Source organism: Falco naumanni, chromosome 5, assembly GCF_017639655.2.
Source record: "Falco naumanni isolate bFalNau1 chromosome 5, bFalNau1.pat, whole genome shotgun sequence".
NCBI classification, from domain to species: Eukaryota; Metazoa; Chordata; class Aves; order Falconiformes; family Falconidae; genus Falco; species Falco naumanni.
Window position 1 is genome coordinate 30,898,775 of NC_054058.1, and position 18,448 is coordinate 30,917,222.

The following is an 18,448-nucleotide window of genomic DNA, read 5'->3' on the forward strand; positions in this document are numbered from 1 at the left end:
ATGCCTGCTAAGATGGAACTGCCATAAAAATCTGTTAACACAAGAATTCTGCAAGACAGAGATAAATTTACTTTGTGAATCCCTATGTCCCTCAACTGCCTATTCACAGTCATAGAGCAACATATCCCACTCTGGGAATCATATAGACATGATTAGCAAATCAAATTCTCAAACTGCTTGTAGGCAAGTTTTAGAAAAAGACAAACTTTCTCTGCTTAGACTACTGAATAACTAAAATTTATTTCCAATTAAGTGAGATTACTCTTTGGAAAATAATTTGAGTTCACACAGGTCTCCACAAAAAACTGACGTACAGTTTTTTACTTATAACCCTGACACTAATCTCTCATACTTATTTTTTGAAGTCATTATCACATATGTTTTGGGAGAGTAACTTTCCTTCTTATTTCTCTTAGTGAAGTAGTGACTTCTGAAGAACAGCTATTGAAATCACAGATCATACAGAAAAGCTTCATGATTATTTTTACATAGGTCATGATAGAATCTGGCTTAATTAAGAACCCAAAGATACAGGGACTCCTTTCCAATTCTATAAACTTTAATTATCAGCAGGACAAAAAAAGTACATTGAGTTTTGAGGGGGGAAAAAAATCTATCTGGCCCATTGTTTAGCAGGAGATGATAGGCTTATGTCCAGGTTTTAGCTGGGACAGCGTTAATTCTCTTCCTAGTAGCTGGTGCAGTGCTGTGTGCTGTGTTTTGGATTTAGTATGAGTAATGTTGATAATACAGTGATGTTTTAGCTGTTGCCAAGTAGTGCTTACCCTAAGTCAAGGACTTTTCAGTTTCCCATGCCCTGCCAGGTACACAAGAAGCTGAGAGGAAGCATAGCCAGGATAGCTGACCTGAGCTAGCCAAAGGGATATTCCATACGATATGATGTCATGCTCAGCATATAAAGGTGGGAGAAGAAGAAGGAAGGGGGGGATGTTTGGTGTTATGGTGTTTGTCCTCCCAAGTAACCATTATGCATGATGGAGCCCTGCTTTCCTGGAGATGGCTGAACACCTGCCTGCTGGTGGGAAGTGGTGAATTAATTCCTAGTTTTGCTTTGCTTGTACACACAGCCTTTGCTTTACCTGTTAAACTGCCTTTATCTCAACCCACAAGTTTTCTCAATTTTACTCTTCTGATTCTCTCCTCCATCCCACAGCGAGCAGCTGCGTGGTGCTTAGCTGCTGACTGGGGTTGAACCATGACAGCTTATTTTTGCCAGGACTTTTAGCTAGACTAGCTTCAGTGTGGGTAAAGTTGTAAACAGTGAGGGTTTTCCTTCCTTGTTTTTATTGAACATCTCAGATCAATAGCTTTCAAATGCATTCCTCTCCAAGTACAAAGTTCATTAAATCATTGCTTTCTAGTGATTTTTTCCCCCCAGTCTGATGTTGAACATGTGTAAGACAAAACAGGTGACTGGCACGTGAAAGCCGGGGCAGACTTTTTCAGGAAAGCAAGGAGGGGGCCGTAAGATATTTGAAGTAGCTTATTAACATACAAAGTAAGTATATTATATTTAAGCATTTGTCAGCTTTCATGGCTTCAAAACCTGAAATTAAGGGCAACACACTGCAGAATTTACATGCAGTGCATTTCACTTTACAAACTGCAGTACCTGAAAGGGGCATTGAAAAAGGATGGGTACGTCCCATCTTCTGAGCTGACCCTTTACTGTTCCATCAACACTCGTTCCTTTCCACACCGACGTCCCCCCACGGGCCCCGGAGGGGCGGTTTGCTATGTGCAGAGGCAGCTGCTGTAGGCCCCGCTCCGCAGGGCTGTTAACTGATAACAGCGGCCCCGAGGGCAGGCTAAGGAGGGCTAATAAGCTCACTGGAGGGTGGTCGCCCTCATAAGCGCAGCAAAGTAGGTCCGTACGGGGGCCTGCTCCGCACCCCGCTGGCTGCGTCCCCCATCAGCACCGACACTCCTCACCTAGAGGCCGCGGGGAGGCTCGGCTGAAGCCAGCCAGTCCCCCTCACGGCCGTGTGAGGCACTAGAGACGCCGGAGTGGAGCGGAGAGCCAAGGCCCGGGCACCAAGGACAACGCGAGGGCCAAGCCGGGCCTCGAGCACCCCTCGCAGGGGGAGGCTCCTGCCACGGCGCCCCCGCCCCGCGCAGCTCCCGCGCCGCGGCGGCAGGGGGCGCTGTGTGCGCGGCAGAGCGGACCGCAGCTCCCGGCGTTCCCTGCGGCCAAAGCGCATGCGCGCGCCCCCCCCCGGCCGTCGGGGGCGGGGGGAAGGGTCCCCACCCAGGTGAGGGATCCCCACCCGGCGGCCGCCCCGGCCCAGGCCCGGTACTGCTCCCGCCCTTCGGCCGCGCTGTTTGTGTTGGCCCGACCCGTAACTTATCGCTCGTCTTTAGTACCCGGAGGTGCGGAGGGGCGCCGCGACCGGAAGCGCCCGTTGTCATAGCAACCGTATCCATGGTAAACATCCAGGGTGCCCCCGGAAGCAGTCGGAGCTGGCCTCCCATGCGGAGTGTCCTTATCGTTCCAGGACCAGCCCGCAGGAGCTGTGGCCCACCTGGGCTCAGCGTTAACCGTTAACGGGTTGTTCCTTAAATCATCAGCAGAGTCCATGCCGGGTAATCCCCTCCGCGGAAGCGATTGGCCAAGCGCCTCTCCGCCCGGCCAATCGGCGCCGGCCACGCTCCGTCCGCAGGAAACCTCACATGGAAAGCCACGATTGGCGGGAATAGCTGCAGGCCCCTCCCTTCCAGGCTTCCTATTGGCTGTATATTTGGCGTGGTACGCTCTAATTGGCCAGCCGCGGAGCGGCTCCCCCCCACCCTCCGGCGCCCCGGGTTGATAAGGCGGAGGGGGAGGGCCCTCGCCGCTCAGCGGACTCGGCGGCGGCGCGGGCGGGGGTTGCGGCAGGCTCAGCAGCGAGGGGCGGGGGCGCCTGGGGCCGTTCTCTTCTGCGACTGGGGCCCACATCGCTATGAAGTCGGTGTGGGGGCTCGCTCTGGCGTGCACGCTGCTCCTGGCTGGTGAGTGCCCGCGGGCTTCTAGAAGCTTCTGGCGGGTGGTGATGGGGGGTAGGGGTCCCGGCCAGCGGTTCCGTGCCCTCTTCCCGCCCTTCCCCCCCTTTTCTGCCGGGGTACGTGGGACGGAGGCCGACGAGGAGCGGGGGGGGGGGGGGGGGCGCATTCCCCCGCCCGCGCTTCCCTCGGTGCGGGCCTACTGGGGGGAGGGGGCGAGCGGGGCCCGGCCTCCCGCCTGGCTCCCCCCGGGCCGCTGCCGGCCCCGCTCTCCGGGGGGGGGGAGGGGGACGGTACGTCTGGCGCGGCTCATGCGCCGTCACGGGCGGGGGCGGAGGGTGGGCGGGGGATCCGTTCCCTCCCCCTGATGCCTGCTGGGGCTGAACTTACCTCGGGGAGGGGGCCGGAGGGACCGAACTGCTAAAACCGTGGGAAGGGGTAAGTGGCGAGCTTCAGCAGCGTGCGGTGGGGATTAGGCTCAGATCCTTGGATTCCTTGGTTTTCCAGTGTCGGTTAGAGCCGATGAGGTCGACGTGGATGGGACTGTGGAAGATGACTTGGGCAAAAGCAGAGAAGGGTCTCGAACAGACGATGAAGTTGTGCAGAGGTTAGTATCTGGGGTTCTGAGTAGGCTACTTCTGAATCGCTAAGGCTTTCTCTTGAGGGGTCAGCTCAAGCATCAGTGGGCCACTCAAAAGAGAGATCTAGTCAGCAGGGAGAAATAAGATACTTCTCAAAAAGGCTGTTTCTCAGTAGACGTGAGCCGGAGAACTCGGATTCAGAAATACTCGACTTGGTTTTGTCTAATTTCAATAGTTGTATAAAAACTAATATGTTAATAAGAGTTTATTCTTCCATGTGATAAATGGTGTCAATTTAGTGTCTACTAGTGTAATAGCTCTGTGCCCATGAACCATCTCGCCTCCTGTGAGGTATACCACGGGCTGAGTGTTGCAGTTGTTCTAATGTACCTGTATTCTTCCTCAGATTTCTTTTTGGAGAGAAGTTGTCTCTGTGAGCATGGATTTTTCACTTCAGTTGTAGATTAAAGTTATGTCATTGAGGATAACTACTCTTGCACTTAACTCACTTGATCATGTAACTTTTGGGTCATCTCAGTGATAAAAAGGGTGTTAGGTATTGTTCTAACTAGACCATAATTGCTGTTGCTACATGATAAAGTTAGTGATACTGTTAGTGGGCAAGAGTACTTGACGGGTTTTCTTTGTCCTAACAGAGAGGAAGAAGCAATCCAACTAGATGGCCTAAATGCATCCCAGATCAAAGAAATCAGAGAAAAATCTGAGAAATTTGCTTTTCAAGCAGAAGTGAATAGAATGATGAAACTTATTATCAATTCTCTATATAAAAATAAAGAGGTTAGTGCCTTTATCAGTAGAACATGTTAGAACTTCTGTGTGTGTGCTGGAATTCCTGAATGCTGCGTTCTATTTCAGATTTTCCTGAGGGAACTTATTTCAAATGCTTCGGATGCTTTAGATAAAATACGGTTAATATCATTAACTGATGAAAATGCTCTTGCTGGCAACGAGGAACTTACGGTCAAAATCAAGGTAAGAAGCATTAGGTGCAATCCTTTCTTATGGAGGAATGGTGGGAAGAATGTAAAAAGATAGTGCATCATTAAACCTAAATTTTTTTTTGCTCGGCACTGGTGCAAATACAAACTGAGACCACATCGAGACTGTTATAGTTAACTTAATCAAATACTGCTTTTCTAAGGGTGAAAATTTTATTTGTTTCTGTTAAATAGAAATACTTAAACGATAGGTATTCCTCCTCTCTGTAGTTACTGCATATTTCATTTGTTGTAGCTGGGCATGTTTGAATATTAATAGCTACTACTCACTGCTTTTCTGTAGCAGTGTATTAAGATTCAAAGTGAATTCAAACTGCAGCTTTTCTGTTTTTCATTTTCAGTGTGATAAAGAGAAGAACATGCTTCATGTTACAGATACGGGTATTGGCATGACAAAAGAGGAGTTAGTTAAAAACCTGGGTACCATTGCAAAGTCTGGTACAAGTGAATTCTTAAACAAGATGACTGAAATGCAGGATGATAGCCAGTCAACATCTGAGTTAATCGGCCAGTTTGGTGTTGGCTTTTACTCTGCTTTCTTAGTAGCAGACAGGGTTATTGTCACATCAAAACACAACAATGATACTCAACATATTTGGGAGTCAGATTCAAATGAATTCTCTGTGATTGATGACCCAAGAGGAAACACCCTAGGACGTGGCACAACTATAACGTAAGTGTTAAGTTTCTTTGGATTCAAAAGAAAAAAAGCTGTGTGGGTACACTTTGCTCGTTGGAATATGGGGATGACTTTAGCATTGTGACTCCTGTATTGTTTGATTCTTGTATTACAGCTTTTTTAATTTTTATAGAAACGTACAAACTAGTAACTGCATCCAGAATAAATGTGAAGCAGTACTGGAGTTTGCTTCACATTCCATTAGGTGATCTAAGAAAACCATGACCGTCTGGACAACTAACTGTCAGCAAGTAATTCCAGACAGTTGAGCTGCCTCAGAATCGTTCAGTTGCTCAGTGCGATTGTGGCCTGTCAAAACGAATACAGGGGCTGTAGAGCTTCTTGGGAACTGACTGCTATTTATATACCAGCAAGACTGGTCTGATATAAGTCTCAAATTAGACTTGGTTTAACAGTCCTGCCTTCATTGCTTTGAGCAGATGAATGAATTTGGTCTGGGTTTATTGGACCTCTTCCTGAATTGGGCGCTTAGCATGAAAAAGTTTCTGTCTTGGTACTCTAGTTCAAAGTAAAGCCAGTGAGAGTGTGTCAGTGTCCTCATTTTTTCATTTAGACTTCTGGATAATCGTGTTGTGCCCCAGTTGTTGAAAACAATTAACCCTTCTATCTCACTGGAGTGGTTTAGTAGGGGCTATATTTTAGGAGATACCTGTAGCTGAACTAATAAAAGCTCACTTGCATCAATTTGGATTGCTATAACTGCAACAGTAGGAAAATTTCATTTGTAAAACTATTTTGAAATATTTGTCCAGCTCTTCTAAGTTTTATTGTGGTTTTTTTTAGCCTTGTTTTGAAGGAGGAAGCATCAGATTACCTTGAGCTGGATACTGTTAAAAATCTAGTAAAGAAATACTCACAGTTCATAAACTTCCCCATATATGTGTGGAGCAGCAAGGTAAGTATATTTAACTGAGCATTGCACAGTATGAGCTTTGGTTGTGAAAACTGTGTGGCCAGACCTTTCAGGAAGAATGAGGGTGTACTGTTGAACTTCTGCTTGTCTCGTTTCTAAAATACTTGTTTCTGACTCTCCTGGCTAGTATTTTACTAGTTCCTTGCTCTGCAATAGTTAGTGTCTTGCTAAAATCACAAACCCTCAAGGAATTTGGTTTTATTCTCACTCTTAAGAACTTTATGAAAGGAGAAAGACTGCACTAATTGCTAAGAAAGATCTTTCTTCCACTGGTTTTGGTAAGCTCTCAAGCAGGGCCATGATTAGGTGTCCTTCTGCTGAGAACGGTGGCATCTTACTTTTTCAGCCTGTTATTGTGATGGTTTTTTGGTGTAGCACTACCTTAAAATTGCCAGAGTCTCTGATCACCATTATGTATAAAGCTAAATGTAAAAAAAGCTGTGAAAAACTTTAAAAAAAAAAAAAGAGTACAGTGACCTCCCAGTGTATTGAAGGAAAGTGTGTATTAATGAAAAATGCAAGCAAAAAAATGTAGCTACCTATAGGGAAATGCTTGTGATAGGCAAATAGCACAACTTAAACTAGTGCTCAGAAAGATTAATCTGTTTGTGAGAACAATAGAACATACCTGGTAGGAAGCAAAGCAATCCAAGTCCCTATTTTCAATTGTCTCTTTAGACAGAGACTGTTGAAGAACCCATTGAAGAGGAGGAAGCAAAGGAGAAAGAAGAAACTGATGACGATGAAGCTGCTGTTGAAGAAGAGGAGGAAGAAAAGAAACCAAAAACTAAGAAGGTAAGCTTCCTTCAGACACAGGATTTTGTAACTCAGGTCAGATTGTTCAGCAGTTCTCATAGGTAGTCTTCCAGGGGCGCACTTCAGTAGCATGTGTGCTTTCCAACAGCAGTCCTGTTTAAGTGCAGATAGAAGTTCTGTTGGGAAACAATATTGTAAACAAAACAGACTTGGTTGAAATCAAGCAAATGATTGACAGTAGGTTTGTGAGGCACTGGTCCCAGATCTAATTAGAAATACTTGTGTGAACTGCTTGAAATGGTAGTGGACTTCAGTAATCTGACTAGTTTAAGCTGATCATACTCTGCTGGAATACTTTTTTCAAAATGGCAGTAGAACATAGATGCTGACACTCTGAATGGGTTAAGTGTACACAGGGTAGACGTTAAGTTTTGTTCGCGTTTGTTAAACTAATGCATGTACTTCTGTGAGAATACCCAGGCCACAGCACAATTTACTTTGTGAATTGGGGAAAAGCATGTATTTTTGACACGCTATTTTATGACTTGGCCTCAGTTGAGTGTCTTTAATTAACTGGAGTAAAGAATGAGTCTTCATTATACTATGTTGCTTATATACTTACAGGTTGAAAAGACCGTCTGGGATTGGGAGCTCATGAATGACATAAAACCTATCTGGCAGAGACCATCTAAAGAAGTTGAAGAAGACGAATACAAAGCTTTTTATAAAACCTTTTCCAAGGTAAGCTCTGAGCCTCAAGATTGTTCCTAAGCAAGAGGTTTGCTGAAATATCTCTTGTTCTGTCAACAAAACTGAATGCTTACAGGATGGGCTGTTTCTGAAGAATTAATTTGTTGCTGTCAGTAGATACTGAGTTGCAGAGAGCCTAGAAGTGTATAGCATCTCAGTCACGAGTTAACCCTCTTTCCAGAGAGGAGATACTGTCACACAAGTGTTGAGTAGCTTAGGTTTGAGGAGTAATATGTTCCAGCCCGTACAGAGCTTATCAGTGTGTTTAAATGTTGATAGGGAATTTTTTATTTAGTCTGAGAGTAGTGGTGCTTGCGTTGTATGTCGTAAGAAAAACAAGGATGCAGCTTTCTAGAAAGGACACTGTCTTTATGTATAAATACAGTTTAATATGTTACTTGGGAGTCTCTTTAAGTGTGTTATGGTACTGTATTGGTTACTGTGCTATTAGTAACTTTTTTGTTGGGTTTGGCTTGTCAAAAAAAAACCCAAACAAAACTCTGTGGATCTAAGGAAGTTTACTTCTGTAAGTAATTTGACTGAACCTGGAACATTTGACTCCATAATAGTTTAATTGTAAAATAATTGCGCTTAACCTGGCAAACTCACGTTATACTGGAAACGTGTTAAATCACTGCTATTTTCCCCATGTCAACTACAAGAATTCTGTCTTCTCAGGAACACGATGACCCAATGGCTTACATCCACTTTACTGCTGAAGGGGAAGTAACTTTCAAATCTATCTTGTTTGTTCCAAATTCTGCTCCACGTGGCTTGTTTGATGAATATGGATCCAAAAAAAGCGATTTCATTAAGGTAGGACAAGCAAGTCTGTGGGTATGGTTTCATACTTTAAAAAAACAACAAACAAACCACACACAAACATAACGTGGCTGCTGTTTCTTCTTGCAATTCAGCTCTATGTTCGAAGAGTGTTCATCACTGATGATTTCCATGACATGATGCCCAAATATCTTAACTTCGTTAAGGGTGTTGTAAGTATTAGAAGTCTTGCTTGCATTTGACTTTTTTATCTTTGAATGCTATTAGCTATACTTACAAAGTTTCTCTTATCAGGTGGATTCTGATGATCTTCCTTTGAATGTATCTCGTGAAACACTTCAGCAGCATAAACTGCTAAAGGTAAGCTAATTGGTGTTGAATTCTTTCCTTGTAAATCAATAGCAAGACAGTAGAAAGAGAGTAGCAAGATTTAGAATAGCAGCTTGATTAATTTTATGTAAGGAGTGTGTAATTAAAATACAGGAAACCCACTCAATGCAGCCTTCAGACTACCTCTGTTCACTTCAAATCAGGGACACTGAGTGTCTCTTGAGTCCATCCTTCACAGTGGAGTTGAATTGAGGGCTCTTCGAGGTGGTTCTTGTTATAATTTGGTATTGCTGCTTTTTTAGGTGATCAGAAAGAAACTTGTTCGCAAAACTCTTGATATGATCAAGAAAATTGCAGATGAAAAATACAATGACACATTCTGGAAAGAGTTTGGTACTAATGTAAAGCTTGGAGTTATTGAGGATCACTCAAATCGTACACGACTGGCTAAACTTCTTCGATTCCAGTCTTCTCATCATGAAAGTAACCTCACAAGCCTTGACCAGTATGTGGAAAGAATGAAAGAGAAGCAAGACAAAATTTACTTCATGGCAGGTGCTAGCAGAAAGGAGGTATGTGAGCATGGAAAAAAGAGGGAAAGGGGAAAATTATGGCTCCTGGTTAAAGTGCCATAAACATTGTGAACTGTGTATTTGCTGTAAATGTGGGGATTTCATGCTTATGTTACAATAGTTGTACAGGTTTCAGTAGCTGCTGGTACCAACAGAAGTAAACTGGTGTCTGATCTGTTTTGTCATCTTAGGCTGAGTCATCACCATTTGTTGAACGCCTTCTGAAAAAGGGCTATGAAGTGATCTATCTGACTGAACCTGTGGATGAATACTGTATTCAGGCTCTGCCAGAGTTTGATGGCAAGAGGTTCCAGAACGTAGCAAAAGAAGGAGTTAAGTTTGAAGAAAGTGAGAAGTCTAAGGAGAGTCGCGAGGCCTTGGAAAAGGAATTTGAACCACTCTTAAACTGGATGAAAGACAAAGCTCTAAAAGACAAGGTAAAATGTTATGCTGTATGTATTGCTTATTTGTTAATGCTGTTGTACTTCCTACAACACACCTGGCAGATTCTTTGAGCATTGACTTGTGACAGTAGCCTCTCTGTCTTTCTATGGATAAAGAAACATGTTGTTTAATATCTTCATTTCAGGAAAATTAGAATATCATCTTGGAATAGTTAAGTGGCAGGAAATCTCAGAGTTGTTTACTTTATTCCCTGTTCAAGCTGTTAACTCTGAACTAACATTAAGGCTTTTCTTCCTACAGATAGAAAAAGCTGTGCTATCTCAACGTTTAACCCAATCTCCATGTGCTCTTGTGGCTAGTCAGTATGGATGGTCTGGTAACATGGAAAGAATCATGAAAGCTCAGGCTTACCAAACTGGGAAGGATATATCTACAAAGTAAGCTTTCAGTTATGTAGCAGCAGACATGAAATGTTGATGGCGTCCCTTGCTTGGTGTGGGCGCACCAAGCTACCATCTGATTCAGATGGCTTTTCATATTTTTAAGGTCCCTTATAACCAAGTTGCAGTCTCCATCGTAGTTTTAGATTGTTATTTCAAAGCCCAGTATGTAAAACTACCTTTGTGAGCAAGATTCTGTGGTATTTGCTATCTGTCATTTGGTGACAAGAAAAGGTGAACTGTCTTCAGTCATTTGAATGGCTTTTAGAGTTAAGCTGGTGTTGAAGTGGGGCCAGGGGGAGGAATATACTTGTTACTGTGGCTGTAATTATTCATGGGTTTAAAGGTGTAGCTGGATCTTGTACAGGGGTCCTCAAACTACAGCCCGTGGGCTGGATACGGCCCCCAGGGTCCTCAATCCAGCCCCAGGTATTTACAGAACCCCCCTGCCCCCCCGCCCAGGGGTTGGGGGGGGGAACCAAGCAGCCACAGATGACTGCCTGCCACTGCATCCATGCGCTGGCCCCCTGTTCAAAAAGTTTGAGGAGCCCTGGTCTTGTACGTCAAAACTTAGTGATGTAACTTCTATTTTTTCCAGTTACTATGCTAGCCAAAAGAAGACATTTGAAATTAATCCCAGACATCCACTGATCAAGGACATGCTGAGGCGAGTCAAGGTAAACAAAGCAACAGCAGTGAAATATTGACTGACTTGGCTGCATATGACCTAGTTAACAGTTCTCTTTGTGTTTCTTTTAATGCTCTTTCACATTAGGAAAATGAGGATGACAAAACAGTTTCAGATCTTGCAGTGGTGTTGTTTGAAACTGCTACTTTGAGATCAGGATATATGTTACCAGACACTAAAGAATATGGAGACAGAATAGAAAGGATGCTTCGTTTAAGTTTAAACATTGACCTGGATGCAAAGGTTAGTTCACCTTCAACTTGGGGCTGATAATTAATGTACTGCTGCTAGATCTTAAAAAGCAGATACTTGACACTTAAGTGTAGGAAGCTATTAAATTAAATTTAATTTTATTTAAGAGGGCTATCAGGAGCCCAGTTCCATGTACCTGCGTGAGCAACTAATAGGGTCTGTACTTCATTCCCATGTCTCCCCTTATGCTTTTCTTTCCAGTTGCTTGGGATTCTGCTCTTTTATTATTCTTCTTGAGTACTGTCCTGTCCGTAACTAAGTGGTGGTTCTGTTGGAGTAAATCAGGGACCAAAGGCACTTGTGCCCATCTCATGGAGAAATTCTTAAATGGGTATAAGTAATATGGGTTCCTAATGCTGTGCAAGAACTTACGCTGGCTATCTTGCTGGAAGGAGGCATGACAGCAAGTCAATACTAAACAGAACTTGCTTTCTCCTTCAGATAGCTTGAGGCAAATGTTTGGAACTGATCGTGAATTCTTCCATAGCCTATATTTAGCTAGTCCACAGCTATTACACATCCTAAGCAAATGAAGCAAATCGCTTGTGCCCTTCCTACAGGTGGAGGAGGAACCTGAAGAGCCTGAAGATGCAGCTGAGGACACAGAGCAAGATGAAGAGGAGGTGGATGCTGATGCTGAAGATAGTGAAACACAGAAGGTAAGGTCTTAACTTGGATTATTTTCCTAACAATATTTATGTACAGTTTTGTCTGTGTTGCTTCTTGGCAACAAACTTACTTTGTCATTCATGACACTAGTTTTTAGTGTGAGGTTTTTTGGTGGGGGAACTGCAGGACAAATAACACTTTATTCCTTATCCAAGTGTTTTCTTACATTATAGTTTGGTGTGTTCAAAGTTGGAGCTAAATTTAGCTTAAGAGACTGTAACTGAGTGCTCTATGACAAGAAAAAAAGTAGCAAATCCTCTACAGTGAATTTAAGGTTACGTGTTGGATTTCCACAGCTTGTGGGCAGGAACATGAGCAAATTGGCAGGTGTATAGTTTCAAGTACTTAGAATACAGACTTGATCTGTTTAGAGGTAGTGCTGTTTCAACTCTTGTGTGAATTCAGCTTTCACTTAGCTAATGTCTGCAGTTTTATGTCTTAATGGATGTGCTGAACTCTTCTAATAGCACCGTTTCTTGGTAACATTAACTTTTATTATGAGGTCCCAACTGGGCCTGCTTTCTCAGGTTGCTTTTGGAAGAGTCCTGCAAGATGATACATTGTGACTAGTGCAGAAATACAGTTCATAGAGAGATACTTGCCTACTAAATGTCAGGCTAGCCAAGAATAAATTGGAGAAGTGATGCTTGTTGTACTTATAGCTACTTAATTGTTACGGCATTTACACAGCATCATAACCTGCAATGACAGTAATATTATAAAGGAGCAAATTTGTGTTCTGTTTGGTGGATTAGCATGCTTGCAGGTTAAGGTTTCTGATTACTGTCTGGAAAGTGTATGTGCTTCCTGGCTCTGCTGTCAAGTAGTATAGGGCTATTAACAGCACTAATATTATGCCTGGAAGATAGCTTAGAAAGTATTAAAGATTAAATGGTACACTAGCTGTACTGCAGACTAAAAACATTTTTCTAATGTATCTTTTTACTCAGAGTAGCAAAGGCTTAACATGCCATCATTTGAACAAAAGTTTGCCTTTAATACCTCATTAGTTACACTACTTAATGCTTTGGAAAGCATCAGCAGCATTTAGGTTCAGTTCTTCTGGGTCAGCTCTTGTAACCTTTTCCACTTTAAAAAAGCAGTGTTCTGATTCTCTCTTTGTCTCTACAGGATTCCACAGATGTGAAAGATGAACTGTAAGCTGCACTAAACTACTGTCCTGCATTGGGGGGTTAAGAGGGAATGTGAATTAGGTTGTTATGGGGTTTTTTCCACTGTAAAATGTTGAGGGATGCTATGGGGTTTAAGGGTAAAGGAGGATTATTTTTTTTTTAAGTTCACTTTTCTAAAAACATTCCTCATGAATGTAAATTTGTATTATTTAACTGACTTGGTGTAAAATCTTGTCATGTACAAAATAAAATGTTCCCAAACACCACTAATTCTACATTTATACATAATAAGCTCATTTTGTGAGCTAGCACAAAGAAACAAAAGGGATTGTCTGGAATGTTCAGGTCCTTGGTACAACAGGTAGTTTGTAGTACTGGTGCAGCCACACCAAACCTGCCATGCTGTTTAGCCAAAATCCACTGCTATCTGAGACCTGGACTACTTGAAATAAGCATTCAAGAAGTTATGTATCTAGTGCTGTCTTGAAGAGATAGGGCATTTAGAAATGGCATCAGACCTGAAGTCCTGCCAGCTTACACTGTGACTTGACTCCACTGTACGGAATAGGCAGTGGTAGTTTTTACAGCAGAAAAACCCCTCAGTAAATAAGTCTGCAACAGTTGGAAGTGGCTTACTGACTCTTGAGCTCATGCCATTCTCTGTGGTATTCGGTAACCCTGGCTTTGACGTGTACATCTACAGCAGTCCTGCTTTCTGCAGGTTTGCCTTTTTAAAGGTGCAAGCTCTTACATTTTACACTTGCTTCTTAATGCAAAACTTTCACTTTTGTTCTATGTTTCTAGTATGGCAAAGCACAGTAGGTGCTAAACAACTAAATGTGTTGACACCAAATTGTAATGTAGACAGCTTGAACTGGAGGTGCTGCTTTTTGTTCTATTCGTTGTTGTTAGCTTTGTGTGGAGTTTGGGTGAAGGCCTACACTACGTTTTCTCATTTGTGCCTCTACTTTGAAACATCTTCACGGGGCTGGTATAAAGTGTTTCACTGAAGTTGGTTTTGCTGGATTTTCTTTGCCTTCCTCTGTGGAAGAAGTACATAGGAGTAGTACTTCTATATAGCGACTTTTATTTAAGAACCACTCTTGTTTTGTGAACACAGCTTTTGAGAAGTTTAGATTCTGCAGTCTGAAGCAGAATAAACTTCTAATTAGGTGAGGGCAATAAGCACTCACTTGAAGAACATGCTTTCCATTTACTACTTCTAGGCTGCTTTTATGTTGCCCACGTACCGTTTTCATGCAATAAATACAAATGCTGTGTATCAGTGTGGTTAATGTGTTAGGGTTTCTGCAAATATGTTGGTTTTATTGAGGTATGCTGTTTGAGACTTCAGGGAATGGGAGCTTAGTTGTGGGGGTGGGGATTTTTAGGGAGTTTGGGGGTTGGTTTTGGTTTTTGTTGATTGTAGTAGTATTTTAGATCCACAGTAAGAAACTTCTGTTACTAGAGCATGCCAAATGGTCTCACCCTGGAGTGTGGCTCAGCAGCTAGTAATACCAGCTTTAATAGCAGTCCTCTGTTAGTAAGTTATTGAATAGAGCAGGTGTACAGATTCTTCTTAAGGCATGGTCTTCTTACTATGGCAGTGCAGACTTTGTGCTCTGTACCAATCAACTGCTGCTGAGGTTTGGATTTAATACTTCCTAAAGATTCACTTCTAGTGATACGCTTACGAGTACATCATCAACACAAACATGGCTCATGTTAGCTGCAAAAGCACTCGTAAACCAAAGAGAGGAGGAGTATTTGAAGTGTAGGATTGCTTGCTACAGTATGCTTAATCCTTTAATTACTTAGGGATTTAAGCAACTTTTGCTCTGTTACGTAGCTGAAGTTCTCAGTGCCTTGGTTTTAGGATGACATCTGATTCAATTTTGGAAATATAATAGAGTATGCTTGAGAGTCATGCTTTGTGCTGCTTCATCTTCCTCAGCTGAGGCTATCATGTGCAGCATAGCTGTGGTCCAGCTGCTCTCTACCCTGGAGTGACAAGTGTTTGCTATTAATAACCACAAAATGTAGTTGTAAACTTGCCTTTTTTTGGGGGGTGGGGGGCCAGGGAGGCAGGCAGGATTGTGCCAGCTCTGTGAAGCAAGATAGTCTTAATGCTGAAAGATGTATCTGCTAGTCAGCTGAATCTTATTTCTTTCAGTGCTGTGGTTGTGCTGATTCTGGGGGTGTCACTTCTGCTGTTAAAACCTGGTGTGTGGTCAGCTTTGCTACTCCTAAATGGTTACAACTAGTAACAGGTCCCTCTGTGATAGAAAAGGCTGGAGGGAAATAGATGCACCCAGTTGCTCAGTTTATCTCATGCCGAGATGGAAGGCTGTCAATGTCCGGCTGTCAATGTCCGCTCTGTTTATGTACAGTGAAGGAAAAAGTAGTTCATTAGAACTGGACCTGGTAAGATGTTCTCATTGATTGGTTTAATTTGGGCTTAACATCAACATCCAAGATTGACTTGAGGCCCTTCTATCACCGGCTGCTGCCATTGGTAAAGTTGTGAGGCAGAGCCTGTCACCTGGCAGTACTAAGTACGGGGCTGCAGCCTGAACAGCCACATGGGCACGTGAGAGGATCTCATCTCACCTGCTGTTCTAGATCAGCCAGGCTCTGAGAGCAGAGGCACATACACATGTACATGCACAGGAGCTATAAACCTTTCTTCCTAGAGAAATGGCTCCCAACTTACACAAATATAAGTAACAGCTTCACAGCTGGACCAGATGCACAAGTAGCACTTTCAGTGATCATTTCTGGATCCCTGTGCTACAAGAGCTCCAAGTACTTTACTAGTAGGGATGGGGGAGCTTTTCTGTTTCGATAATGGGTAATCTGTCAGATTGAGGTTTTCTTACCCGAGTTAAACCTGAGTGAGAGTTGAGGATGAAGCTTCTGCCTTGCCACCCTTCTCAAGGGACAGTACCCCCCCACCTTCACAAGCTCTACCACATACCATTCAAAAATGTGTGGCTGCACGATCTTTGTAGGATGTTGACTTCCTCGAGTTTCGCATGTGTTTCATGGTGATCCTATTTCAGGACTGAAAGGTAAACCTTTTATTTCAGAGATTTGTATATTTATAGCTATCAAATCAGCTGTAAACAGAAGATACCCAAATGGAGTACAAACATACATAACTTCAGTGTAATCTGTATGTATTTGCCCCCGTTTAACAAATACAACCAAGCTGTAAGATCCTTTCCAGCCTTACAGTGGGCCAAAGTAGGCTCCCTGTCAGTGATACAGACAAACACACACAGAAAGTCAGTGTTAGCCAGTACTAGTTCATTGCAAGAAGTCCTGCAATAAGGAATCTTTCCTATTTCTAGATGCCATTGCCAGCCGTATCATGGTCTGGGTTGTGTCCAGTAATACTGAGTTAAAGTTTAAAAAGGTGGGAAATGCCAACGGGCAAGCAGAGTTCTACAGATGAACAGGTAAACTTACTAAGGCTAGTGACCTGTCAGTATGCTAACTTCCTATACTTGTTAATCAGCTTAAGCATTTCAAATTCTATCAGACTCAACAATGTGAGTTTACATCTTTTATTCTGAAGGGAACTTATACAGCAGTGAGGATTAAAGAAATCATAAGCATTTTGGCACACAAAAATTGGACTTTTAATTGTATTCATCATACATTTATTTTTGATGCTGTCTGTAACTGCTTAAAGGAAACAACAAAAAAGTATTAAGGGAGTACAGTATTTCACATAAAGATTTCTGCAGTTGAGACAGCTGAAAAAGTATTGTGAAAACTGGAACTGATAAAATATAAGTAAATTGTGGTCACTGTTCTGAAGTCTGAACTTTGCTTGATCTTGCTTTTAGACCCAATAGTTCTGTTTTCAGTTCTCCAGGCTTAGGAGGTATTTCAGGTATACTCTGTGAAAAGTAAGAGAAAGACATCAGTGTTGCAGCAGAAGAAAAAGTAAGCTCCCAAAACAGTAAACTGGCATTCTCTGCAAGAGACAGCATTATAGCTAAATTGTGACTATACCACCCTCTTTTTTGAGCAGAGTATAATTGTTACACATGAAGTATCTTAAAAATTAACCTATTAACTTCTTGTAATTTGACTTTTATTTTAAAATAGCAAAATGAGATTTGAAAAAAAAGGGAAAAGGAAGAACGGACACTGTTTTCAAGGAACAAAACTTTTTTGCTATTTAAGAAAGTAAATTTTGTTAAGATGTCTAGTACAGCTGAAGTTTACACACGTAATTTTTTCTCTTGGTGACAGAAGAAAAAAGTTGCACTGTTTCTACCTTTGTTTTAGAAATTAGGCAGCAAAACTGGAGATGAAGTTTAAAAAAGAGAAAGATACTAAATGACATTTTGAGAACCGTACCTCCTCAAAATTCATGCCAGTTTACAGAAGCGTAGATCATTAGATCACTCTCAACAAATACGCCTATTTGCCTGTAATGAAGGCTACAGTACAGACTATTAAGACATAAATTCTTACACTTACCACTTATGTTATCAACGACTTAAGTCTCACTGCTTAAATTTTGACATGACAGCTCAAGCACAGTAATTTTTTAAACTTATTTCCGATTTGAAAACAGCACCGTGTTTTTTAAAAACCCAAAAAGCATACAAGAGCAGGAGGATGAGATAAGGCTCACAAGCTAGAAGGCCCCCAAGAGATCCGGTCAGCCACTCATATCCCCGGCAGACGGTCTCAGCGGGAGCCTAGTTCTCTGCGACCGTGATTTCGATGGTCTTGACTCTCAGTGTGTCATTATTTCTACCATAGACATTTGGTCATGGAGGAGAAACGGTCTATTTAAACCTAGTACAGCCCCTCCTCACCGCTTCTGCACGCTCCCGCAGCAGCAGCCCCGCCTGACGAGGCCTGCGCTGGGTTCTGGTTGCGGTACCACGTCGCCAACCTGAAGGGAGCTCCCAAGAGACGACCCGGCCACCTGCCCGCCGCCTCCTCAGGGGTGGCCATGTTGTCCCTCAGGCCTGAGCCCCTTCCCACACCAAACCGCCCCAGGAGACAGACCGACCCTCACTCCCTCCCTCGGACACGCTGCCAGGCTCCGCCACACAACCAGCGGCCGGCACCCCCGAGCACTTACCAGGTCGGGCCGGTAGTACCTGTGCACGACCTCGGCACCGGCGAACATGGCCAGCAAGCTGGCCGCCAGCGTCTTCAGGTAGGTGGGCCAAGGCACGCCGGCAGGCATGGCTGCGGGCGGGGCGCCCCGCCCCGTGACGTCATGCGCCGGATGTGCGTCATCCCCTCCGCCTGCCGGGCGGCCGCAGCATGGCGGCGGGGGGCGGGGGGAAGGGGCGGGGCCCGTCCCCTGCGGCGGAGCACCCTGCCGCGGATGACCAGGAACGAGTTGCGGCGCTCGGCCTGAGGCCCGCGGGCCGCCGGGCGCAGCGGAGCTGCCCCGCTTCTGCGGCTGCTTCTGGCCCG

The 18,448-nt window shown here is 43.6% G+C and overlaps 2 protein-coding genes across 2 annotated transcripts; one reads left to right on the plus strand and one right to left on the minus strand.

Moving 5' to 3' along the window:
* Positions 1–2,870: 2,870 nt before the first annotated feature.
* HSP90B1 (heat shock protein 90 beta family member 1) lies at positions 2,871–13,257 on the plus strand. The gene is made up of 18 exons (XM_040594683.1): positions 2,871–3,009; positions 3,508–3,607; positions 4,238–4,379; positions 4,458–4,574; positions 4,942–5,273; positions 6,084–6,195; positions 6,892–7,008; positions 7,594–7,710; positions 8,398–8,535; positions 8,637–8,714; positions 8,797–8,862; positions 9,135–9,404; positions 9,596–9,841; positions 10,110–10,246; positions 10,848–10,926; positions 11,025–11,180; positions 11,750–11,848; positions 12,990–13,257. Exons 1-18 carry the CDS (start codon positions 2,961–2,963, stop codon positions 13,017–13,019), a joined length of 2,385 nt encoding a protein of 794 aa, XP_040450617.1. The 5' UTR covers positions 2,871–2,960; the 3' UTR covers positions 13,020–13,257.
* Positions 13,258–16,546: 3,289 nt separating this feature from the next.
* C5H12orf73 (chromosome 5 C12orf73 homolog) lies at positions 16,547–18,444 on the minus strand. Its single transcript, XM_040594692.1, has 2 exons — positions 18,105–18,444; positions 16,547–16,899 (listed from the first exon to the last, which is right to left on the minus strand). Exons 1-2 carry the CDS (start codon positions 18,210–18,212, stop codon positions 16,804–16,806), a joined length of 204 nt encoding a protein of 67 aa, XP_040450626.1. The 5' UTR covers positions 18,213–18,444; the 3' UTR covers positions 16,547–16,803.
* Between the last annotated feature and the right edge of the window lie 4 nt (positions 18,445–18,448).

What these genes read in the sequence shown, in the direction of transcription:
- C5H12orf73 (XM_040594692.1), bottom strand. Translation starts at nt 18,212, where the DNA reads ATGCCTGCCGGCGTGCCTTGGCCCACCTACCTGAAGACGCTGGCGGCC. An exon ending in GGTACTACCGGCCCGACCTG is followed by an intron (nt 16,900 to 18,104) that starts GTAAGTGCTCGG and finishes TACTTTTCACAG; the next exon opens with AGTATACCTGAAATACCTCC.
- HSP90B1 (XM_040594683.1), top strand. Translation starts at nt 2,961, where the DNA reads ATGAAGTCGGTGTGGGGGCTCGCTCTGGCGTGCACGCTGCTCCTGGCT. An exon ending in GACGATGAAGTTGTGCAGAG is followed by an intron (nt 3,608 to 4,237) that starts GTTAGTATCTGG and finishes TTGTCCTAACAG; the next exon opens with AGAGGAAGAAGCAATCCAAC. An exon ending in CTCTATATAAAAATAAAGAG is followed by an intron (nt 4,380 to 4,457) that starts GTTAGTGCCTTT and finishes GTTCTATTTCAG; the next exon opens with ATTTTCCTGAGGGAACTTAT.